At 39.3% G+C, this 26956-nt stretch overlaps 1 protein-coding gene across 1 annotated transcript in view; it reads right to left on the bottom strand.

Annotated features, from left to right (window-relative positions):
• Window positions 1-1049: 1049 nt before the first annotated feature.
• GLB1 (galactosidase beta 1) overlaps window positions 1050-26956 on the bottom strand; it is a 44019-nt gene continuing 18112 nt past the window's right edge. Inside the window, exons 6-17 of the mRNA XM_018075520.3 lie at window positions 26351-26445; window positions 24912-25092; window positions 23662-23720; window positions 22649-22770; window positions 22512-22552; window positions 21944-22056; window positions 18942-19016; window positions 13620-13709; window positions 12238-12351; window positions 11160-11291; window positions 6959-7198; window positions 1050-2955 (exon numbers count right to left, since the gene is read on the bottom strand). Coding sequence (XP_017931009.3) covers window positions 2695-2955; window positions 6959-7198; window positions 11160-11291; window positions 12238-12351; window positions 13620-13709; window positions 18942-19016; window positions 21944-22056; window positions 22512-22552; window positions 22649-22770; window positions 23662-23720; window positions 24912-25092; window positions 26351-26445 — 1523 coding nt within the window. The 3' untranslated portion in view covers window positions 1050-2694. The remainder of the gene's footprint in view (window positions 2956-6958; window positions 7199-11159; window positions 11292-12237; window positions 12352-13619; window positions 13710-18941; window positions 19017-21943; window positions 22057-22511; window positions 22553-22648; window positions 22771-23661; window positions 23721-24911; window positions 25093-26350; window positions 26446-26956) is intronic.

The raw sequence follows: 26956 nt of genomic DNA on the forward strand, positions 1-26956 counted from the left end.
ATACAAAACCTTTTTACTTGCAATACTACACAGTTATGGCAACAAGTGAAGAAGTTTCATGGATACACTATGTTTTCACAAGTACAATATAAAGCAAAATGGAGTGAAAACCAAAATTCTGCTCTCCTCACAGCACTAACTGCCAGAAAAATAAAAATACTCCTGGCTATAAAGCAGTGAACTGTTGTAGAAATAATACATAAATGTGTCATTCTGCACACAGTTGGAAATAACTTTTCTAATTTTTAATAACTTTAATTAACCTTTTGATTAGTTGTTTTAATTAATCATAGATGCTGTGTTAGGCCTCAAATCATTTTTACCCAGTGTTTAGCAAAAAATTGTTATGAGCTACTTTTGTGAGAACGTAGCTTGGGAAAAGTACTAAAACTTTAAGTTTTGTTACACTAACTTTGATATGGTTCAGTGAACAAAGCCTGAGAAAGATGTGCTGTTGAAGCTGGACATCTGGAATGAACTATAAGGACATTTTGCAGAAACCAGCAGATAAAGAAAAGAATAAACAAATAATTCAGTATACGTGCCGGACGGTCCCTACCAGAGGAGAAGGATACTAAAAAGACTAAAGATGTGGACTTAATTAGCATAGAAAGTGGGAAATTAATAAGCAATAGAAGGTAGAATACTAACTAATGAAAGAGAATTCTGTAATTAAGAACCAATGAATATTAATTTGTTTGTTAAAAATGTATGAATAGGTGAAAAAGTGGTGTATTGGTGTCTGTGTAGAGGCAGGAGTTTTGTCGGCCACATACACCCCCAGTGCTGCAAATAAAGTAATGCCTTGCTTTCTAACAACTCTTCGAGCCACAAAACCCATAACTAATTTGCAACTAATTCTGTTTCATTCCTTACCTTCAAAGCCTGGATCTGAGGTAATTAATTCTTAATAATTAACTGCACACAGAGCATGTTCCAGGGTCTCCATAGGGATGGTGCCACAAAAGAAAAATTGTGTGCAACTGCCGTTTTTTAACACTAAAAAGGCAATCTGTAATTGCCTTTGAACACCAAAAAAGGCAATTCTAGGGTCAGTGCAGACCACTTTATTCCAAGAATGAAGTGTGTTTGGTACTGAACACACAGTCCTCAATCATCAGAATTGGCATTTGAGGTGAGAAATTACAAGTACAAGCTCTGTCTCGGGTGAACCACATCAGTCTGCTCTGAAAACCTATCAAACACGTCAAACACGGAGCAGACCTGAAGTAGATACTGAAGCTCCTTTTCACCGCCTTCTCTGGTGACAGTATTGATCCTTATCAGCTGAGAAGAAATAGTCAGGTTTTTGCATTGGTCATCTCAGAAAACAGTGGCACTTTCAGTGTCCACTCAGCCCATCACAGCTACTTCATTTTGTTTACTTTGTACACATCTTCATAACACAGAAAATAAATAAGATGTCAACAAGAATAACTCCTCATCCGTAGAGACTTTACAACCTCATTTCTTCCTTAGTACTGCTAATAATTGTTCCTCCTCCCTTTTTTCCTTCTCAAACACACAGAGGAAAAATTTAATCTTTAAAGAACCATTTTAATAATGTCAGACAAAAATCAAAGTAAGAAACCACTGATTATGAAAATACTTGATTCCATCATATTCTGTTGTTTAAATATCACCAAGGAGTTTTCATGACTGACATCAAAACCATAGGAATCAAAAAGAAGATTCTGTCTGCTCTAGAAAGTCAGCTGTACTGACAGAGTTTGTGCACCTTTGCAAATATCAGGCACTTACAAAGACCATCAGTTTACTGGAACAAAACAGATAACTAAAGAGAAATAAATTTCTTTAACTCAAAACATTCCACTTCCAAGGTGCTGGCCTATAAAAAGCAGGTACTCCATGTCCATTAGGAAAAAAAAAAAAAAAGAAAATAAACATAAAAAGGATATATTAGAGGAAAAATGGCTCATTTTAAACCTACAGGTTAGTTAGAGGCCAACCAAAACAGTCTAAATTTTTCATATGTCGTTGTACTTCTCAATTTACTTTAAGTTTTCAGGGATAGCAGAACAGAAGCAGTAAACTGGCTTTCTAAGAGGGGACAGATGCAGACTACAAGGTCCCTCTCCATTTTACTGCTGTTTGGACCAGCTCCCATAAGAAACCAACTAAAATTTTCCCAAAGTCACTTGTACAGAGGTCATTAAAAAAATGAGGTCCACTCAATGCTGGCAGTGAGCCCAATCAGACTAAAACAATGTTGATACTAACCAGGTGAAAAAAGAAGCTAAAAGTGTCTTGTCTGTTGGCAGCTCTGAGCTACCAGTCCCACAAGTGAAACCAGTAAGCCAGCAGGGGCTTACATGGCTTACATGGTTGCATCCCTTTTGTAGGCTCCTCTCTAGCTGCAAAACACAGTAAAAAAATAAAAGTGTAAGAAGGTTACTGTAGTGCAAGCAGTGTACATTTTTACTAGACTGATGCAAACATTACCTTCCAGTTGAGTTCAATTTCACAGTCCAAGACAAATGTTAGAGCTGCAGCTTTTATTTTTAGAAAGAACTTCAATATTTACCTCTGAGAGATTTAAAAAAAAGTCTTTGAAGAATTTAAAAAGTTGCCTCAGCAAAGCAACTTCCCTTTTTTAAAGACTTGGTGTCAAATCAGTATGATTTGATGGAAAGGGAAGCAAAGTGGGGGAAAGACACAGAAACACTCAAATCATTATAGATGGGTCAGCCACATGTCTCTAACGAAGAGCTGGTGGTCATAACTTTCATATTGTAGGGTTGCATTGATATTAGGTTCATCTACAAATTCTATTTCGCACGCCTGAGTGCTGCAAGGAGAACTCTCCAGCTCCAAGACTGTTATGTTGTTTGGCACCGATGAAACAAGTACATTCCTTGGAACATAAAGGGTCAACTGAGGACCACGGGCTGGCCAGTAGCGACCAAGATTAAAGCCATTGATCCAAATTTGCCCCTGTGAAGAGAGAAAGAAAAAACAACAACATTTTAATAATTCGTCAGAGATCAAATGACAAAATAGCTTTGAGTAGAACGCTCTTCATATAGTAATTGAATTTCCTTCATCTTTCAGTTTGATAGAACACAAGGACAGAAAATCTGTTTGAGAAAATGCTGAAGACAGTCAAAAGAATCTAAATTCCCTGAGCAGTTAAAGCTATCATTAATATTTAAAAAGAAAGTGGTCAAATACCGCAGCAATTCCAAATGTGACAATACTTAGGAAAACAATTGCAGGTTCCTCGCACTGAATGTTTCACCAAGTTTAAGATCAAAACAAACCTGAAAATTGTATTTGCTTGAAGCTGATTGTTAAAAGGAGAAAAAACTCACAGAAGAAAAATGCAGATGCTAATTCTGTTGTGGCTCTCTGTGCAAGTGTAAGACTACACTACCTTGGTAGTCCTTTTCTGTTTCTGTGATTTCATGGAAAGCTATAGCTTGTCTAGACACATGAAACTCAGATGTCTCTTATACTTAAGTCAACAAAAGTACTTGTGAAATCACACTGCAAGAAAGTACTGTATTTTGCTGCGGTTACAGACAATCATTAAAATCTTTGGGGGTCTGCTAGTATTAGGTTAAATGAAATTGTGGTTAACTTGGCATAAAATCTCCTTAAATTGCTTTTTATAGTTGAGGTGGTCAGAACCCCTAGTTCAAAATATTGTCCTAACATCATTAATACCTCAAGTTCAAAAGATTTAAAAAAATGGGCAAGGAGAAAAAGAAAAAAGTCAAACCAATCATTTATACGCCACAAAACAGACACACCGAAGTGACACAAATGCAGATTTTTCCAAAAGTCTATAAATTGGCGGGATGCAGAATGTTTAGTAAAACTGTAAAGTGACTCCTACTGAGTTCAGCTGAGTTTTGCTTATTAAGCAAGATAGAAGGGAGAGCATACAACTGATTTGGATAAGTAACTTGCTTTTACTCCTTCAAAGTGTCTTTTCACCATATGTCAAACAAGATTTCAGCTTCAAGAAAAGGGATGGGAACAGATAACTGCATCTGTGTTTTCTCCTTTTGCTTTGGTCTTTGGTAATCAAAATATAGAGGAAAAACAAACTAACTCATACCATTGATGTGCATTGATAAAAATAACAAAATTGTCTGAATCAGTGGAAAGAAAGGACTTTTACTGAATTCAAGTAATTTCTAAAGTTTTCTGGAATAACTGAAATCAGAAAAATATTTTAAAAGGATTTATAGAGGCACAATTGTAACATGGTGAGTATTGCTGTTCAGGCTGTTTCAGAGGTATCTTTCTTGTGTTTCCTTTTTCAAGTATTTATGAAAACAAATTTTATGAAACATGCAAGAGAAGCTTTTAAGGAGTTAGTACATTTGCAAATGCAGTTCAGTTATTTCAGCTCTGTATCCACTTCCGTGGCATAAGATCCTATCTTGCATCGTTCTGTCAAGGTGTTAATAAACTTTGACCTCAAAATTTTTTTCTTTAATCAAGTTTATCTTTATTCAAACTCTCTACTTTGCTGCTGTAGTAGATTTAGAAAACAACATAGCATTAATGCCAACTCCACCCCCCCCAAGATTCATTAGTGTACCCACTAAACAGACCTCCTCCTACAGACACTGACAGTAAACCTGTGGGAAGTAGGTGTTTACTGCAGGAATCAACTGCATTATAGTTCAAATGCTGGCGGTATGATCAGACAGGTCTCTCTTTCTGATCTTTATCAGTCACTGGTTGCAACGCGTTTTTGCAGTAAAGCTATAAACTCAAATTTCTCAATTCCAAAATTGTCTTTATTAACACTGAAGTTTCTAAACACTGCGCACACTCAGGAATTTGTGTGCCCCAAACCAGCAAATTATGACACTATATACACTACCAGTAAAAATGTCTTAGACAAAATAAAAGAGGGAGAAACTGTATCTTCAGTAGCAAGATTTCCCTTAGCAGGGAAAGCAACTACAGCCCACAATTCCACATAAATCAAGAACAGTCCTGACTCCAAATCCTATTTTCTGTTGAGGAAAAAGAAAGGTCCAATAAATCTAACCATACATTCAGCATGTTTGCTCAAGGGCATCGTGATTCTTCAAGGGCAGGTGGAGGAGGTTTTATTACTAGTTAAGGGCTTAAAAACCACTGAAGACAAGCAAGCTACAACAATAGGGCATGACTCTTAAGGCTGCAACCCTTCCTTCCAGGCCATCCACCATGCTATATTCCCTTGCCTTAGTATGCAAAGGTAGAACCATTATTAGGACTATAAGTTTCCTTGATAAGTGTTGCTTCCATGGTTTCCCAACATTTCAAATATGTGAGTTTTAACCCCTATTAAGAATCCCTCTCCACACTTTGGCATCAGCAATTTATATAGTGCCACTCAAGGAACTAAGGCCCAGATACAATAGGACTTGAGTGGAATTTATACCCTCAAGGCCCTCTGCCTTAAAGGTATTTGTTCATTGCTAAAGTTGCCTGGAGGTCTCAGTTTCCACACCCAGCATCACGTCAATCTTATTACTCCGGGATATCTTATTTAAAACTCTGGACCAATCCATATAAAGCTTGAAGGATCAATTCATCAGCTCGACTTACAGTTCATCTGGGATCTCTCACCATGACTGCTTTAGAGGGTATACAAACTATGTAAAACAAAGGTTTCTATAGGTCAGAGGAAAAGATTTTCACCAATACATAAGAATTCTTGGACTAATTTGCCATTTTATATATGAATTTGCCAATAGGCAGGTATGGCCACCACGCTTCCTAAAGAAGATTTATAACCAATGGGGTCACAGAATTTACTGAAAAAGTCTCAGATTCCAGTTGCCATGCAAAAAAAGCTATTTTTAAATTCTATTCAGTGACTGAGACATGCACATATATGCAGGAACAGGGACCGAGTCAGACTTCCTCATCCAAGCTCAGTGCCAGCAACACTAAGCGCCTGCAATGAACCACAGTCTTCTGCATATTGTGAAGTGCTTTAACCACTACAATACTGGTAGATAAGACAGATCAACAGCAACTCCTTCTCCTTTTTTTTATTTCCTTTCCTTTATTTTAATAGCAGTAAATTAATTGTTCCAGAGAGGAACAGTTTTGCTACCTAACGCTGGATTTAAATGCTTAGGTTTCCAAGAGGAGTGGCACTTCAGTGCACACATTCTGCTCCCTCTGTCCCACCAGCAAGCTGAGCTGGTCCTTACCCATCCTGCGTGCTGGTGGTTTCAAGCATGGCACTGTGAAAACACACTCCTTGCTGCTCTAGCTATGCTCCAGCCCTGTGAGAAGTTCCCATTAACAGAGATCGGTCCACAGGCTTCCCACAGCAGTGCTCCCTGATCCATTCAGTCCAGTTACAGGTAACCTCCTCCATGTTATCTATGCACCTATGGGCACAATACCAGCAGGAGTCCAACCCTATGCTTTGCAACAGGATGTATAGTTCCTCACATAGCACTTCCAATATGTTCATAGGTACTTTTAACCAATTCATACAACCAGGAAAGTGTCCTGCAGCACGTCACTTTCTCCAGAATAAAAAACTGTTACCTCAAAGCAAGTATTCACTTTCTTCCCTACATCAAGCTATTTCTGCTTCACATCTCAAGAAAAAAATACACAAAAAACCCTCTCACCACTAAATACAGCCTTTCTAAACAGCCTGACACTTGATTTTCCTCACTGTTGAAAAACTAGGGTGGGTTGGTTGTGTTGTTTTGGTTCTTTTTGTGATTGCTCCACTTTTTAGAGCAATACCACGTGTCTTTGGAGTGTGTTTCCCTTCTCTTAATATTTTATCTCTAGATTTACCTAAAGCAAAGAATCCATTTCTTAGTTATTCAAATATATTTGAAACACCCCACCACTACAACCAACTTCTACCCATCCAAAAGAGGTGGACTTTGATTGTCCACAGAAGTTTCAATAGCTTTCGAAGCAGACTTTGAGTTTTTACAGTAAAAAGTTGTACCTTTGTCCAGCCAGGAAAACTGACATAGGTGTCTTGTGGCAAGTCTGGAATCCCTCCAGGAATTGAAAGACTACCAGTGTAAAATGTAGGTACTTCCTCATTCAGTGGATTGCCAACAAATCTCTCCGGTTGATCAAAGAGAGGAACAATGCCATAGTTCACTGCTCCATCTATGTCTAGAGGATACATTTCCCATCCAACAAGTATATCCTGAGCAAGAGTTAAATTTGAAACTAGACCCTAAAAGGAAGAAGAAAAAACAACATCAAAATAAGATAATTAGCTTTTGTTATTGAAGTTATTTTTCTGCAACTATAATCAGGAATAAAAACTGAATCAAAGTACTTGCAACAGCTGGCTGCCAATCTGTGTATGAAAAAGCCAAGCATCTGGTCTTCACCAAGTTATAAGCTTTGCTTAAGAATAAAGGGATTCATTTGTTCTCTGTGAGAGATCTGTTACTCCTCAAAGTTTTAAGCTTTCATTGATACCCAAGAGTTTGCTTTCAAACTTTTTTCCTGTAACTGGGAAAATATCTATTTTGCTTTAACATTAACATGATTACAAAACCTAGGGCTTAACAAAAAGCAGAAGCAACATTAAGTATCATTAAGTCTGTGATACCATCATTTGGTAACACTGAGTCACTAACCCAAGACATTAACCTGCACCATACTAGAGAAAGTGGTATTTACTTCCTACAAATCTCTCCAGATAAGATAAAGTATCATAAAAACCAGTGCACATGCCCAATTCAGTGAAATACTTTAAGCTTACAGTCAGCTTTAAGCCCACAGAGTCCCATTTCGTTTCCATGGAACCATGTACACATTGGTTCACAGCACACCAGGGTACTTGCACAATGAGTGCAAGGCAAGATAAGGCCATGATTTAAGAAGAATGAAAGAAAAATTAAGTCACCCCTGCACACATCCTAACTGTGTTATAGTAGTAGTTCCTAAAGTGGTATTTCAGTGCGATGCAAGGGGTTGATTTTAACTGCTTGAATACACACTGCACAGAAGCTGTTTTTCAGCACAACTGAAGTTCTGTTGCAAACACCACATGTCAAACAGGAACAAGTAAAACCACAGTTTCTACGGCTTTGGAGGGCTGATACTATGTTGTGTGTCTGTTGTGATGTCTAATAAGCATTGCATTGACTCCACAGACCTCATCACCTGTACGAGCACTAACTGGTTTTCTCTTCCTTTACCTAAATGTCCACTTTGCAGAACAGGAGCTTATTTTTCTTATGTCAAAATAAAATATCTGCAGAGTGTTAAGTGACAAAACCTTTCTGTACAATCTAGACTCTATTCTGTCTAGTAATCAACTGAAGTAATGCAATGTCACTTTAGGTCAAACCTTCTAACCTGCCTCCCTAAGCTCATCTGTAGGCACTATGAACAGTGGGATTTTTCAAATTATATGAATTGCCTACTAAACATTATTACTTTGGTCTGCATAAGAATGCACATTCAATGGTCCAGATGTGGATATAAATTTTCGAAGTATAACTGAGACACATGCTGTTTTCACAGCATGTGAAAACATAGAAAAAACCAGAAACCATACTATTCATTCTTTTGTGTCCTTCAACAAGACTTATGTCAGAAGGACATTTTAAAACCAAAATCCTTTTAAGATTCCTTCACAAAAGCTAAATGCCTATTTTGATTTCAAGTTCAAAAAAGTGATAAAACTCCAGTCAAACAAAACCCTGGAAACCATCCTATTTGCTTAAAAATGTGAGGCTTCACAAGGCAGGAACTTCTTCAACTAACGTAATTTTCAAAAGCACAAAATATCTAAAACCCAAGGTATCATTATTTCCAGTTTTCAAAATCAACATAAACAACAGCATGACGGAGGAATTTCATGGGAAGAAGCAATGCACACAGTCCAAAACTACCTGAGAAAGGCTGCCTTTTCTACACAGAAGGATCCTGGTTTTAGAGTATTATTCTCACCAGGGACATGTCTCCTAAACTTGCTTTCACTCTTAAATCTTTAAACGGTTGAAACCCTGGTATAAGTGTGAATCTCAGCTCAACCACAGCAACACTGAGCACCTCCCTAATCCAACCTCTAACCCTCTATTTTGTTACCTTAATTTAGCATTAGGCACATAAGTTTCCTTATCACCTGCCTGTTATTAAATACACAAAAATATTGCTGCTCCTTCAACATGAAAGCAAAGCAGTGGGATACTAGCTTCCCTCTCCTACCACTCAGATAACGGTGAAGTTATCTTGAAGAGACAGCATGGACAGAGTTGGCACTACTGCTGCCCACTTGTGTCCTAATAATATCAAAAAAACAAAAAAAGGAATGCTGTGAACTCTACACAGCACAAACACAACACAAGACTGGCCTCTACAGCACTCCTCTCTTTTATCAACTATCACACAGCACTGGGGATCCCATTAAGTCTAAAACCAAAAAAGTTTACTTTTTGCCCTGCCCTTCCTAGTGCTATGTTAGTGGTACCTCCATGGTATTGGGTTTACATGGCAAGGTTTTGGTAGCAAGGGGGGCTGCAGGTGGGGCTTTTCTGAGAAGATGCCAGAAGCAGCCCCATGTTGAACAAAGACAGTTCCAGCTGACTCCAGGACAGATCCAATGCTGAGCCCATCAGTGACAGTGGGAGGGCCTCTGTGATGACATTTTTAAGAAAGGCTAAAAACCCCAAAACTGTGTAGCAGCCATGAGAGAGGAGTGAAGAAAAATGAAAACAAAGAGCCCCAGGTAGTAGAGGAGGAGGGGGAGAAGGTCCTCTAGGTGCAGGAGCAGAGATTCCCCTGCAGACAACAGTGACATAGCCTGTCCCATCACAGCCCATGGAGGTCCACGGTGGAGCAGATATCCACCTGCAGCATGAGGAGGATCCCAGGCAAGAGCACTTGGATGCCCCCAAAGGAGGGTGTGACCCTGCAGAAGCCTCTGCTGGAGCAGGCTCCTGGCAGGACCTGTGGACCCGTGGAGAGTAGCCCACGCTGGAACAGGTTTGCTGGCAGGACTTGTAACCCGGTGGGGACCCACGCTTGAACAGTCTGTTCCTGAGGGACTGCACCCTGTGGAAGGGGCCCATGCTGGAGAAGTTCATGAAGAACTGCACTCCATAGTAAGGACACACACTGGAGAAATTTGTGAAGGACTGTCTCTCATCGGTAGGGCCCCATGCCGGAGCAGGGTAGAGTACGAGGAGAAAGGAGCAACAGAGACAGCATGTAATGAACTAACTGCAACCCCCATTCCTTGTCCCCTTTCCTTGCTCAAGGGGAGCAGTTAGAAGAATCACAAGTGAGGTTGAGCCTGGGAAGAAAGGGTGTTTTTAAGATTTGTTCTTATTTCTCATTATCCTACTCTGTTTAATTGGCAATAAATTGATTTCCCTGAGTCAAGCCTGTTTTGCCCATGACGGTAATTGCTGAGTGATCTCCGTCTTATCTTGAACCACAGATTTGTCATTGTATTTTCTCCCCCTCTCCTGTTGATGAAGGAGCGACAGAGTGGCTTTGTGGCACATGGTTCAGCCAAGGTCAACCCACCACAGCCACTCATGCATGGAGCTGACAGTCCCAAAGTGCAGCACAGACCCAGAAGCACTTGGAAGCTTTCTAAAAATTATCTCTAACCTCTGACCAACCCAAATTTGAACTGGCGCTTTTGCATGGTGAAGTGCTTGTGAGACAGCCTTTCCCAGCCACACTGAAATTATTGCAAGGGCACACTGCTGACAAATGAAATGGGACAGGGAGAGATACAAAAGTGTATATATGTACATATACAAACCCCAAACCCACCAACCTCCCAAATGCAATCCCAGGATTCACAAAACTCAAAGTACAATCAAGTTCTAGACCAATTTCCAACCCATTTATGGAGTTTATACAAGCAGTTTTTGCACATTTTAAAATGTTAGGTACAGGCTCAACTCAATCTGAAAGTCTTGTGGGCGACAATGTAAGTGAACCAACAAAAAAAAGTTTAAAATATGTCTGGCAGTTTTTAATTTCACATTGATTTCAGTGACTGGAAAAACTCAAATGAAAACTAGTGAGTAGTTATATTCTGAGGTAAAGTTCCAGCTGTGTAATCCTGACCTTTTTGCTCTTTCTATCCCACTACTTTTATTTTAACTTGTGGAAAAGAATAAAAGCCATTACAATCCCATAACTCAATTGATTTTACTTACCTTAAAGTCATTATTGTATCTACCAAAGTTGACTCGGCCCATATTCTCTACCAAGAGGTCCAGATTTGCTCCAGCCCTTCCAGTTATATTTATCGTAAGTGATTTGTCCCTTTCAAGGACACCCTGAGGAACCTAGAAAACAACAAAAATACCCTGTTATTTGTTTTTTCAACCTGCATGAAGAAAACAAAAATGACAAAGAAAACAAAAATGACAAAGAAAAAAAAAATTTCCCGAACTGCTACGTCAATGTTCACATTTTGGTACACATCAAATAGATGTGCTAGTGAGTTTTGATGCACCTGATTCAAAAAAAGCAGGTTCCTAAATTTAGTCTACTGACTGAAAAGATTTTGGCAATATCAGTCATTTAAAGGGGTTTCATCTTCCAATTAAGCATGTATCAATATTTAGTTTTACTTGTTCCTATTCCCATAACATAAAGAAAAAAGAGCTTGACTTGGACATAAAGGTGATGAGAGTTCAGCGTAGGTCAAATATTAATTAAAAAATAGATGATGAAAGTCTGTGAATTTATATTAATTCTCATTAAGCAGGAATAAAACCCTGCTTATGGGGAGAAAGACAAATTTCACATTTGGTACAATAAACATTTTTTGTCCTGAAACTGTGATCAAAAGCCAGTTTCATAAGTTAAAACATAGGCTCAGGCTTTCTCTTCCTCCCACCCTCAAAGGAAAAAATAAGAGAATAATAATTAAAAAAAAAATCTATGGAAATACTGCAGAAAGCCACCAAGCATATATATCATTAACACATCTCATGAACCTGCAAGTAAACCCTTTCTCTAGGTCTTTTGCTCACTTAAGTCATGAATCTGTGTCAACATTCAAATTTCAAAAATGGCAAGATAATAGTCATGTTTTCTCAAATACAAACTTGAACATTTGGTATGAATTAACTATATGTACTTCCTTATTTCCTTTGTATGATTAAATAAGATCAGCGTTGTCTTGGTAATCTAGAGAAAGGAGGAAAAGAAACCCGTAGACCGCATCCATGACTTCCATGAAGGCCACTCCTGGCAGAAATGAACACCAGCAAACAATGCTTTTACCCCATCGACAGAGACATAGGCACGATCATGGACTCCGTTTAAAGGTGAAGACAGTTCCGTTGGCTCCGTACAGTTTTTTGGAAGTGTAGTTCTGTACAGTACAAACCCAAAATACTAGGAAAAGAAAAGAAAGAAAAAAAAACCCAAGCAGATTCATGAACCAAGTAATTCTGTAGTTTCAATTCAGGTCAGAATTAGAAATATCCCATATTTCTGCCTACGTAGCTGGATTCAAATGTTAACTTTCATTCACTTCAGATAGTGTCTATCACAGACACCATTTCAGATTAAAATTCACTTTGACCTTTAGGCAATGGGTGTAAGTCCCACAGAGTTTCCACTTTTAAATTTCATCAGAAGATTTACATAACTTTACAAGATAGGGCACTCTCTAAGAGGTATTTCCTCAATAAAAACAAAGCAGTTAATGACCAGCAGTATTATTTCTTCATTAAAATCAATGAAAAGATAGCTGGGAAATCCCTTCATAACTGACTTCACCGTCACCCACTGCCCATAAAGTGACATATTCATCAAGTCAATATTATCTAATATTATCTGATAATCTATTATCTTTATCTATATAATTATCTATTATCTTTAAATACTGCATGGTTTACATCAGGAACATTTAGGAATATTTTTCACTAAGTTCCTCATCAGGAACAGAAGAAAATGTCATAGCCATTACTGAGACTTGGACAGGTTGGAGAGTTGGGTGGAGAGGAAACTAATGAAGTTCAAAAAAAGGAAAGTGCACGGTCATGCACCTGGGGAACAATAACCCCATGCAGCTGCACATGTTGTGGGCTGACCTGCTGGGAAGCAGCTCTGCAGAGAAGGACCTGGGGCCCCTGGTGGACAACAAGCTGTCCTTGAGCCAGCAGTGTGCCCTTGTGGCCAAAAAGGCCAGTGGTATCCTGGGGTGTATTAGGAAGACCACTGCCAGCAGACTGAGGGAGGTGATCCTGCACCTCTACTCAGCCCTGGTGAGGCTGCGTCTGGAACGTTGTGTCCAGTTCTGGACTCCCCAGTTGAAGAATAACACGGAACTACTGGAGAGGGTCCAGCAGAGGGCTATGAAGATGATTTAAAAAGAAACCCAACAGTCTCTTAAAAATCTGAAAGTCAATACTTCAGAGAGGAGAGAAATAAAGGTGGAAGCCTGGACAGCACAGGAAGAAGAAAACCTCAGGTGCAAAACAGGAGCACTGTAGAATATGGAAAAGCCTGCAATGCAAAAATCCTGGATACCTGTATAATACTATTACTTCTGTGCTGCGATAAGGTTTAAGACATAACATAAGAAGAGTAATACCACGGAGGGTTGTCAAATAAACTTTACAAAACTACTGCAGAGTGCCTACTGAAGGAATCCTTACCTGCTTTAGCTGAACAAAGGTCAATGGGTAAGTGCTTTTCACTGGTCCAGAAGGTGACAGCCCATCAAGAACCTCCACCACAGTGCCCACCTGCAACACAGAAAAGGCAGATATGCGAAGGTCAGTAAGTTCAGTCCAAATATAACAGCTTGCATACCACCAAGCCAGCTCGCTGCATCTGTCTAGAAAGTTAATAAATCTTTACATCATCCTTGCAGACACATTAATAATACAATACAGTACAGACGACTGATGAACTCTGAAAGAAACATGCTACATGTGGAGCAATGTTTTAAAAGAGTAGATGTTCTAAATTTGCTATGCATTCCTAAAAATAAAAATGACCCTTTATTATTTAACAAGAACTAACCCAGGACTTTCTCACCAAATTTCTATAAACAAACACAACTGCTCCGGACAATTATTAGAAAACAACTACATTATCTAAATTTTGCTCAGTTAGACTCAAGGTAGGGAAAGTGCCACTGATATCTACTGAGTTACTCTGAAATCATTCTGAGCTAAGTAGGGATACAATTTGGTTCCATCAAGAGCTATCCAAGATGAATTTACCCTATTTAGTCTTAGATTATTTTAGAAATTTCAAGGCTGTCATTCAGTTGTCACATGTAAGTAGCTGGACTGATTTTAGTAAGACCGGGAGCAAGGTTTAGAGCAGTCAGATACATAAATACCTTGCTGAACAAGGACTTAGATGTGTACAATTAAATTGTCTTTTGTTGCCATCCCCAATTTCCTTTCACGATTACAAAGTTTTCTACCAATCTACAATTCTGTCTCGAAGTTCACGATCAATTTGAGGTTAGTCAAAATGCCCACAATATGCCTACTGTCTTACAAGCTCAAAAAATCAAATTTTTGCTGCAAGATGTCAATCTGTTTCACCAGAATTATCGTCACTGTTCAGTGGTGTTCAGTTCACATTCAAAATACTTCTCAAACACAGATTTGAGCACAGATCTCAAGCATTCTCAAATGCTTGAGCAAAAAAATTTAGGTTTTTACAGTCTTGTAAAACTGTACTGCAAGAGCATTCACAGCAATTCAAACTTCTGAGGCTACTTCAATAACAGAACTGTTGAACTTTTTGTGTGCATGCACAAAACCAGTGCTGAAATATTAAAATGTACATACAGCATTTTGCAGTGATGTAACAGAAGTCAGCATGTATCATCTATGTACGCATAATTAATTCTGCAGTATAGTAGTGGTTTTGGCTGGGATACAGTTAAACTTCTTCACAGTAGTTAATATGGGACTGTGTTTTGGATTCTTGCTGGAGATAGCACTGATAACACGAGGATGTTTTTGTCACTGCTGAGTCCAGCTTGCACAGAGTCAAGGGCTTTTCTGGTTCTCTCTCCACCCCACCAAAGAGCAGGCTGCAGGTGTACAAGAGGTAGGAAGGGGACACAGCTGGGACAACTGACCCCCAGTGACTAAAGGGATATCCCGTACCATATGGTGTCATGTTTGGCAATAGAAGCTGGGAGAAAAAGGAGGAAGGGGGAGATGTTTGGAGTGACAGTGTTTTTATCTTGGCAAGTAACCAATACACATGAACTATTCAAAAGGTGTGTGATGTGGCACTCAGGAGCACAGTTTAGTGGTGAACAGGGTGGTGCTGGGTTAACGCTTGGACGTGAGGATCTCTGAGGTCTTTTCCAACCTTAATGATTCTATGATGGAACCCAGTTTTCCTGGGGATGGCAGGACACTTCCCTGTGGATAGGTAGTAGTAAATGAACTTATCTCACCTTACTTATGTGTGCAGTTTTCACTTCACTTATGCCTGCAATTTTTGCTTTATCTACTAAACTATCTTTATCTCAACCCACATGTTTTCACACCTCTACCTTTCCGATTCTCTCCCCCACCTCGCTGGAGGAGAGCGAGTGAGCAGCTGTGTGGTGCTCAGCTGCCTACCAGGATTTAACCACAACAAGCATGTAGACACAGATCTAAACCAACTTTTAAAATGAGCTTATCTTAACTCTAGCTAGGAACAAGAAAGCAGAAGGATGCCATAAGTATACAAAAGGTAATGGTCATCACTACCTGCAGGTTGGGTCACTCTCACTAGCCCACAGCTAAGCATGTTCACTCAGGCAACAAGCCTGATGGTCACACAACGGCTTGCAAAATTTTCATGAAGGTAGTTTGCTCTTACATTTTCAGTTTAAACATTGTACCTAAAATAAGTGTCACCTTGCATAGAATAAAATTCCCCAAATATTCCATACTGTGTATGTGCTCCGTTCCTTATCTTGCGCTCCTTCAAGGGAGCCAGTAATGTTATAGTAATATGTAGGACTTGGCAGGCTACAGTAGAGGTTGAACTACCAGGTCTTCTACAACAGCTGTAAAGCAAGAGATGCACAGACACTGGCAGAGTTAATTTATAGAACTAAACAACAAACCTATGAGCATTAATAGTCTTAGCCCAGGTGGACAGTGAAATTAGAAATGAATGTAAGCAGCATTAAGACACACGCCGTCACTTAACGAGCTACTAACTGGCAATGAGTGCTGCTCTGTGCCTTGCTGAACTGAGTATCATCAGCTTGTACATGTGGCTGTTTGACTTTAAGTTCCTGCTACCAAGGGGGCTTCTATTCTATTAATATGGTTCAACCACATATGATTCACTCAGGGACTGGGCAGGTAGAAGCTCGTTTCTTTGAAACATCAATGTATTACTTTTGTTCAGCTTTTCAGTCTTCAGTTGTGCGTACAAAAAAACCCTCAAGATCTGGTCTTGCTGTAAGTTCCTGTTGACTGCTACTTAGTGGACAATCAGCATCACAACAGAAACCTAACAGTAAATTTAAAAATCACAAATATTGTCAGGAGTTTTTAAAAACAACCTGAAAAGTAACAAACGACTACTAATAAAAAATAGTAATACTTTAAAGCAAAGTCTTCAAAACTGAAGTGTAAGACCAAGCATGAAAGAAAAAAGAAACAAAATAGCTCCAGCTGCTGTTTTGCCTTTGTTTGCCCTCATTCATCATCTTCAGTGCTTCTCTTTTGCATCTATGCAACAAAACTTTTTCCTTATCACCTGCTTTCCTGTCTTCTGGTCTTATATAACATCAGTGTCTCCAGCATCTTTTAATAAATTATATTTTCCCCACCCAGAAGGATTCTTCAAAATAATTTAATAGCTCAAACGAGCTCAAATGAACAACTGCCTGATGAGGGGAGTTGGTACGTAAAGACTGAATTGTCACAGAATATCTTGTGGGGAAAAGAATCAATAGAGAACAGCCCGCTCTGGTTACATGTACCTCTGTTATGTATAACATATGACTCCTGAAAATACTCTGGAGTCTCCTTTCTCTTTTCCTTTTTGAGAAAGTGACAAGGGAGTTGGTTCACTGCAGTAGATTCACTGCTCTGGATAGCAGACGGACTGCTGGACCTCAGCTGCACAGTGAAGCTTCACACAGTACCTGTTTTAGCAGTGTCACTGCAAATGATATAGCTGGGAAGTTTACTATTACCAAAGCCGTGTCCTATTATTTAAAATATTCCCTCTCTGATATTCACCCAAATACATTCACTTCTCCATACAGCAAGGTGCATTGGACCTAGTCCCAGCAGGGGCTAGAATGGATTTGGGAGGAAGGCTTTGGCTGGGATGGTACAAACCCTCCGTGATTTGAGACTCATCCTGTGCTGTGGGGTAGCCAAGCAGAGCAAACGGCTGCTGAAGTTAAGCAATGGGTCAGAGAGCAAAAAGCTGCTTTTTTCACAGAAAACAGTTCTGGAGGCTTTCAGTGCAGATGGCAGTACATGTACAGGCATGACAGGAACCTCAGGCCTGGCAGTTTACACGTGTGATCTGGATTCCTAAAACTGCTCTGTGGAGAGTAAAACACTTCCTCTCAATAAAGCAGGAAGCATAGAAGGTGAGGGAACAGGGCTCCCCATGTGATGGCCAGGTCAAAGCTGTGATATTTGAGCAAGTTTGGTCATCTGACTCCTTTGTAAGATGGGTGTCTGGATCAGGGACCCAGCAGCATTCATTTAAGGCATGAAAGAGAAAGTTCATCATTCTAGTGAAACTGGACAGCCTTATCTGAGAGCCATGATCCATGAGAAGATCAGAGCCAAAATCTGACAGCTGGGCTCCTAAGTGCAGGCAATCCTAAACAGCAGCCACAGTGGTGGATGTACTGATAAGAGCATATAATTAGTCACAACTGCCAGTCATTGCTGAACATAATATAGATCTGTTTCAACATCACTGGTAAACCACTTCTTGCATTTAAGTATTTCTGCCCACCACTTGAGCAGAATGACTTGAAAATGCCTGCAAAGCCTTATCACTACCAAGTTTTGCAATGCTTCAGTTGCAGTACATAACAGATCAGATATATCACTAACTGGAAAAATGGCTGCCAAACTGAATTACAAAGTATAAAATCAGAGCATTAGGAGTTACTGTTATCCAGCACACCAACTGTAGTAATCCTCCACCTCAAAATTCGTCTGTGCCCAGCAGAAGGAATATAGCCAAGTTCATACCTGCTCTCTCTTCTTCCCTTTAAACCACCCTCTTCACTCACTGCAGGAACCTACTTCTCAACCATATCTCACAAAAAATTGTCCTTGGTCCTAAAACAATGGTGCTATGGACAAACTCCAGATACCTGCAAGCTGACCAGCTGCACCACTGTTGTTGTACAGGATACAGCAAGGTTGGGTTCAGCATGCTAGGTTCTGTGTGCTTCTCCCTCAGCAAGAAACCAATTTAATTTCTCTCGTCAGCTACAGATTTGCACAAATCTTGTAAGAAACTTCATAAGACTCCAAAATTTATCAAAAATATTCCATATTCAAAATTTAAACATACAGAAGTACTTAAAAGATACATATATCCTACCTGCTGCCTCTACTTCAGAGGCATCACCAGCTACAGAAACTATCTTTGCTCATAGCTCTTATGGTAACATTCCCCCAGCTACATTACTCATACATGAGTTATCTTCGATAACTGTGATTCTATTGTGTTAATAGTATATTAATTTCAGTTAAGTAAATCTTCAGGTACATACTGAATATTGTAAAAATCACCTTTTTATGTCCAGATAAGATGTATTTTCTCATTTTCAAACATGGGCATGATTCCTAACTTTGAAGTTCTGTTCCCTCCTTCCTGAAAGTTTGCTTTCAAGGTTTTCCTCTTTATTTTGTAGTATATCTAGAGCTTGACATAACACCCTTATAAACAGTTTTTTGTAAAAAGCAAACACAGAGCATTACAAAAGATATATATTACAGATGTTAATTTACCTTCTGCAAGCGAACCTTCCCATATGCAAATTTGGGTGTTGTTGGAGGGATAAGACCTTCTGGTAACTGCTTATACTGGAAAGAGAAGAAGTAAAAAAAAAACACACTCAAAACTTAAATATAAACACACTTTAACTGAATTCTCACTTTATACTTTACAACTTACAAACTTTGTAAACTTTGTAAACAGAACTTTGGCTAAAAGTAAATGATCTCACTAAAGGTTACAGATGCATCTAGTCTTAAGATGGAGGAACTTTTTTTAAAGAAAAAATCTGATTTGATCATATATGGTAAAAATTTTTTAATAACTGTTCAACTCCAGGTAACGGTAAAAGGCATAACAAATAAACTGAGCTGCCAAAGAATCACAGTGCCCTTGGAGCCCTCCAGTGGCTTCAGCCTGAGTTACTTCTACAACTCTTCTGCAGTCATCTCCCCAGTCCATAGGGGCTTGAGTGAACATTTCAAAAAGTCTGTAAAATAGTATTTCCACCTGACCCTTCCTTAGCAGTACTTCCATATGGGAATTTTTAGACTCTTGTGCCTTTCCTGCTAATCCATTACTTCCTAGGCTGGGGTCTTCGAGAAGCACAGCTTTGAGACCAGAGTTCCACAAACCTCTGAGGTCCCATCTTTACCTTCCTCTAGTCCTGGTCTAGACAACTGTCCAATTAATCACAGGGAAACATGACAAGGAAACACTGACCATGGATCTACTTCTGTATACTTCTTGCCTTATATTTCTAGGAATAACCACATGACATCAGCAGAGAGAAGGGATGAAGGGCATCCACTACTCTGAGGAAAGGCAGACCAGACCAGGCTTTCTGCCCCATAACCTAGCCTTCTCTTTTGTGAGCCCACAACCTTTTCTCCTTGCAATCATCCTCTTCTCCCTTTCCTGCCATTACTTGTCTTATGTAATGTCCACTCTTCTCACCTGTTCTTTCATTTACTAAACATTGTCCTGTCTGCACATTAGAGAGAAAAACCTTCTGCAGACAAGATACCCATGTAAGCAAGCAGTCTAAGCCTACGTTTTAATACATATCACAAATGACTGCCCTTGTGAAGGTTGTACATCTGCACATTCTGAGTGTTCAGTTTGGCAGATTTTGTTTTAAAAATTAATTTGGTGAGAGGCTGAAAGGGATTTTTTTCTAAAGAGATTTTACTTTGATTTCGGTTTGGAAGTTTTAGGACAAGGCATGATTTTCTAGGTTTACACATGGTATAAGTGAAATAAGTTACACAACCAGCATAAAACTCAGGCTCAAAAGCTTGCCTTGGCACCAAGACAAGGAGTCTTTTTAATTGGCCTTTTTTTTTTTTTTTTAACAGATCACAGCAGTGTAATTCTCAATGCTGTCCTGTCAAGTGTCAGTTATGGATGGATGAAAGCCTGATTTATATTTCCGGTAACAAGTTCATTCCTTCTTCTCTGTATTTGGAAATAATCAAGATATCCAGACTTTAAGAAAACAAAAACTGTATTCACCCAAGAGAAGAAGGAAATTTCAGTTCAAGGAGTAAAACTTAGAGAATGCTGTAAGCAACTGAAAGAAGCTGTAAACTGAAACTCTTCTTCATTACATTTTTAACCAAAGGAAACTGTAAAGGAAGATTATAATGTTAGCCTTGTAGCACAGCTAACATGTTGAACTCAGTCATCAGTTACAGGCAACTTTAATTTTTTTCATCAGATTCACCTGAAACTGCAACTAAGTAGATAGACTGTTACAGGTTTAGAACCCCCAGCAGAGACAGAAAAACTTCATGAGAACCTATGGATATGGAAAGTAAGAAACTAACAAACCAAACCAAAAAATGACCCAACACACCTGAGGTTATACTGAACATTTCAGATCTTATCAAGGTTCTCTCACTGCACTAGCATACTACTTACATCTCAGACAGGGACCTTGTCTTGAACAAATCAACTGTAAATCAGGAAGTTTGGAGATGTCTCTGGTGAAAAGGGCTGTATCAAGATAGGAGGTTCCCCTTGGAAAGGCCATCAAAATTATCCCATCGATTTAACCCGTCAAGCTTGGGGAAAATTGAGAAACTGAAGGAAACAATCCACAGCAGGCCTTCCACATTTACAGAGATACAGGTATGCTCAACACTAGAGAAAGGGTAGTACTATTTTGGGAGATCTACTCCCAGCATAAAAATGTCTTCTAGTGAATAGGAATGTTGCTGGCATGCAACAGGACGAGTACAAGCCTCAGCCTTGGAATTCATGTGGAATCTGTTTTTAAGCCTCATCTAAACAGCCTCCAATGCAAAGCTATTCAAAATCTGGACACAGGTTCCGTGTTTCAGTTCAGTCTCCAGTTTGTAGAGACACTGCATTTTTAGAGCAATGCAAAGCTGGTCCCACCCACTAGCTACAGTTTGTGAAATCACAAAACCAAGTTGGATAAGCATGCTTCTTCTCACAGAGGCCCAAAACCACAGCATGAAGCTTGGGATACAGGCAGCCAAAATACTAAGCTGTAGCACACATCAGGTTGATACTGAGTCATGAGCCTAAACTGACTGAATGGCTGATTGATGCTGCAAGGAAAAAGCTCTATGCACTCCTCCCCCATCTCTACTCCCAGCCAAATCCTTCCTGGCTCTCTCTGCCCCCCTTGTGGCAGCACTGGCTCTCAGCCGACTGAGGGAGCGGATTCAGCTTACTGACCTTCAGCTGAAAGAAAGCAAATACATTAAGAAAGGACAGCTCAATGATTTTGGTGTCAGAGCTACATCTGTATCCTCTTCTCTAAAAGAAAGGAGGGATGCATCAGGACAGAAGGGATAGCCAGAGAGGTCCCTTTTCTAACAACAAGCAGTTAGGTTGGACTCATTGTCTTGTTCTACTTCATTTCCACCACTTGCAGAAAACAGCAAATTCAGAAGTGACTTATACCAACGCAAGAACAAGAGAGTTCGCAGTACACCAGGTATGTTTCAAAGAACCATTCTAAAAATGTCCTGGGGGCACTCACCATACCAATGACTTCTCTCAAGGCAAAATATTTTTCTGTCAGATCTCCCGCTTCGCTCAGTGGAGCATCGTAGTCATAACTAGTGGGCTGTGACATATAGGGCATATTAGCACCTAAGGCAAGAGGAAAAAAAAGAAGCCATAGAAGCAGTGGAGGAGCTGGTTTTTTTTCCAAAGGCATCAACTTTGAGAATTCTTTCCGATCACAGTCAGACTCAGCTACATTTTCAGATTCAGTGCAGGCCTTGATATGTGGGATTTGACACAGAGAAACTGTTCCTGACGGAGGACAAGGTCCTTGTGAGCTTGCACTGCTCTGTTACAGAGTCTTCAGAAATACTCTGAAGAGAAACACTGTTTCACAGCACTGAGTGAAGCAGAAGTAGCCTTGGCAAAGACAAATACTATGTGGGTTTAGTACAATATGCGGACAATAGACAGAAAATAGCTAGTGCAGTAATCTTTTCTCCTGTGAAAGTAGGCACAGCTTATTCTTTCACAGAATACATTACTACCTAATTCATAAACAGTTCTCCTACATCATTAGTATCTTCTAAATAATTTCTTACCGTTCCAATAGGCAAAATTAGTCCCACCTATAAACATGTACCTAAAAAGGAAAAAAAAGCCATCCACTTAAATCAGGTTTTGCTGAACTGGGAAAAAAAATCCCCCCAAAATTAACCTCTACCGAACACACACTTACAGGTTAACGTTAGCACCACGTGCCAGGATTTCATTAAGTGTTTTAGCTATAGTTTGTGCGGGCACAACAGAATGACGGTGCCCCCAGTGATCCAACCATCCAGTATAAAACTCAGAATTAACCTGAAAGGAGGAAGGGCAAAAGAGGAAGGGAAAACATGAAGAGGGAACAAGAACAGAATGCAATGTGATTTAAGGTTACTAAGTATGAGAGGGAAGGAAAAAAAGCCACCTTGACTCATCTGAGCCATTTTTAAACTACTACAAATACAGCAAAATATATACTAAATCAGTCCTTTTCAGCAGACTGGTCAAACTTTCAGACTACTGAGTCAAAGAAATTAAAGGATCGTTTCAATAGTTTTATAGGGACACTTTGAAAACAAATTCTTAAGTATCAATGAACATGGATTTCCTGGGAACGGGTCAACATGAATGTTTCAGACGCTTGGCATTCAAATAACGATGAATCCAACATACTCTGTGCAGAATAGCATACATAGACCAGATGTAATGAAAAATCAATATTACAAACAATTTCATAGCACAGAGATAATCTTGTACCCCCAGTGGGCCTTTTCCCTTTGTCAAAAGTGATCTTACATCCCATTATGGCTTGTCTAAAACCTCTAGGGTAGCTGAAAACAGGAAACAACTTCTAACCTGCTGTTTTAATTTTGCTTTTAGCTTCCACCTACACACATATCTCACTAACTCATCTAATCATACTTATCGTTTCCGCTGCTTTGTAAACATTTGCCTTAGCAAGGAAAACTACTGACACAAAATTAATACATTTTGAGACTAAAATAGTATTCGCCGAACAGCAGTTAATGTGGGTTTGACAAACACCCACAGAAGCTCCTCTATTCACTTTTTCTGACTGACTTGGAAATTACGTCTTTGCCAACATGTCTCTAAAACTATTCAATGCACTGCTGTCAACTCTTATTAACTCTTATTAACAACTTCAAGATTAGAAAGTATACAAGAAATTTAAGTGAAAAGACATACCAAAGGGCCCTTAGGTTCACTGCTCCTTTGAGCTAAGAATGCTGCTGTGACATTGCCACCTATAAACAGAAAGAAATAAAATTGAGTTGCTACATCTGTGACTTTCTGGGTCATTCATTTTACTGAGATAGGTGTCTTATCTCCCTTTCAACCTAGCAAAAATCATGAGAAGTTACTCCAGCAAACACACAAATCAATACTTTTGATTCCAGTGTTTCATTTGCAGAACTTTTTTAAAGTATATACATACATGTATGCATGCATATGTATAGGCCTTTGCTTTTGAGATACATCTTCTGAAAACCCAGCTTTTCTCAGCAATGACATTCTGGCACGAAAAAGTCTGAGATGCGTCAGAATTGCTACTTGATCATTGGAAAGTCTAGGTCTGGGGTTACATTACCAAGACTATGGGGAAGAACAGAAGCCAGGCAGTCTCTAAAGAGGCTTTTCACTTCTGATCACTCCTAGTGGCTCAAACCATAGTGAATGGAAACAACCACTTCCATGAGTAGCTCGCCATCTCATAAATGATACACATGAAGGAGTTCACAATTTCATTCTATTTGTAAGAAAACAGATCCCGCTAAGCACACGTTTGGCTGTAGAGAGAATAATGTACAGAACAGGCCACATATTAAAAAAAAAAAGAAAATATCTATCTTGGAGTTTGTTTCTTGTTCCTTAAGCCTATTTTTGCCTTAAGCCTAATTTTGCCAAGTCCATGCAGTAAATGAACATTTAAATCCTTAACTTTCCTATTAAAGGGGTACTTTCTGATCCCAATACTGCTGCTAAGCCATTCTTCAGACCGATATCACACCAAATTGTGGCAGTGTGCACATTTTTAATTATCATCTTCAGCAGTACTTTTTTTCTAATAATCACTGGCTTAAAAAGAAATGTACTTTGACAGCTGGATTCTAGGACAGACGAGGACATTAAAAAACTCAAAGACCAAAAAGAAATATTAAAAAAATACATGGAACCAACAACAACTATTGCTGCTTATTTTTAGGAGATACTTACTATGAGCAGTGTAAATTGTTAATTCATGATTTCAAGATGCAAGACTCTTTAACTGGGTGCTCATGAGTGATTCTTGTAAGTTTAAGAGTACATTAAATACACATAAATGCCTATTACCCCATTTAAACAAAGCGGTCAGGTTTGTCAAGCAGTCAAGTCAGTTTGTTCCGCCACAACCACACACAAAACAGAATTTTTGGTATCAAACAGCAGTCTCCAACCTGGGGCAAAGTCCACTGTTGCATAGAGACCCTGAAGAGCTCCACATTTCAAGTGAAACTGGCTTGCACCATCAGTTGTGAAAAGCACCACCTCATCACCAAGATGCAGGCGAAAGAGTTTCAGAAGGAAACGCAGATAGTTATAGTCGCAAGCGAAGTAGCTTCCATACTCATTCTCTACCTGTAGAGTAAAAGCAAGTCAGTAAAGCCATAGCCAGTTTCAGTCTGCATCCAATACCAAAACCAGAAAGCCCAAACCCTTTGACAGCAATGTTGAAAATGTCATTTTAACTCCAGATCTGAGGAGTAAGAGAAGACAAGACTTCTAGGCACTGATTCCCCTCACTTGTATCTCACAGTGGAGCAATCACTGAGTAGAGCTAAGCCATTTTCCTACAAAATCAACCCCCACCAGAAGTATCTACCCTTGCTACTTGGCTACAGTGATCACAACACAATCTCTATTAAAATTTGAGATCTACAACCACATTCCCAAGGAGAACAATAAAGCCATAGAACAGGTTGTGATATGACCAAAACTGCAACAAAACTGCACATCTACAAAGGGTTCATGAACTGTAAAGCCCTGCAATGGACTCAGAATGACTTGGGGCAGAAGGACAATGCTGCTGCTGAAAGGTACACATCTTGCTCCTTTCTCAAGGAGATGGACTTTCAAGCTCCAGATCTCCAACACCACACGGACCTGAAGGTTATTTCTGAAAATCCTGTTATAAGCATCTTATTTCTGCCAAAGAATAATTTTTCCCAGTGCTTCTGCTCAACAGACAAAACACATTGTTCAGCTAAATGATCTTGGGCATATTACAAGCAGGGCCTCTTCTTATCCCATCCTGTGTCAACCACAGAGTTCGAAAAAAATTGAAATAACGCTTTCATTATGGTCAAATTCTAAGAATATAGAACAATCACCCCTGCGCATCTAGAAGGAGTTTAAGAGAGAAGCTACTCACCACAAACGTACAAGATTGTGTCTGGAAACATTTACAACTTAAGTTAGGTGCTAAGAACTAAAAAGCCTAAGTTTTCAGGCAGTTTTTGTCATGTGGTTTAGGCTTACTCCATACTGCTTTTTCTTCTATCTGCAGGTTTTCCCTGTCAAATTGTTTCAGGTGTTTGTAATGTATTTTGGCTTTATGTGAGAATTGGCATGAATATCAGATCTAAAAAGCTACACAAGTTCCCTCTATTGCTTTCTATGGTTGTGGGAAACAACTTCAACAGAGCAGATGAGCTCTCTCTGAATTCTGGAAACAGTGCATTCAGCTCTTTAGGATAAGGTATTTCAGCAGAAACTTTCAGCTACCTGAAACTGCTAAGGAGCATCTGTGACACCACCACCCAAGACCCATGGAGTGTCTGAAAGAGTGGTATAAGCATTCATGCTGCTAGGAGTCATCTGATTTCCAGAAGGTTACCTGCACCATGATGATTGGACCTCCGTTTTGATAGAGGTAAGGCCTCATCTTTGGCAAAAGGACACTCATCCATTTCTCTACTGCTGCCAGGTAATCTGTGATACACAAAGCATAAACATTTCACCTAAATTTCTGGGGGTTTATTTTTGTTTTATTTATTTTTGTTTACACAAGGATAGTTTTTACCATAGTTCTAATTATACAAACTATGAACGGCATTTGATGAACAGATTGCTCTTATACTTGAATAGATGTGTTCTTATACTTGTTCATAAATGTCAGCATCCAGTACCGTTTACTAAAAAATAAAACACTTAAATACTGATGAACTTGGAAAATCACCAAAGGGATTTCATCATGTCTCACACAGGTTGTCCTAACATGTTTCAACAGGAAAAGAATTCAAACATTGCTAGGTGTACTATTTTTAAAATAGATAATTTAACCTGCAATGAGCAAAACTGACATCTATATATTTGTTGCCCAACACACACTCCAATAAACACATTAACCTCTTGTCTCATTTCATCCCTCTGTAACTGGTCCATGACCAGGCAGCACCTGAGAATGCTCTAACTAGTTCTGGAATTACGTGGACAGTGACCA

Source organism: Manacus vitellinus, unplaced genomic scaffold, assembly GCF_001715985.3.
Source record: "Manacus vitellinus isolate BGI_N305 unplaced genomic scaffold, ASM171598v3 scaffold_3_pilon, whole genome shotgun sequence".
Lineage (NCBI taxonomy): Eukaryota > Metazoa > Chordata > Aves > Passeriformes > Pipridae > Manacus > Manacus vitellinus.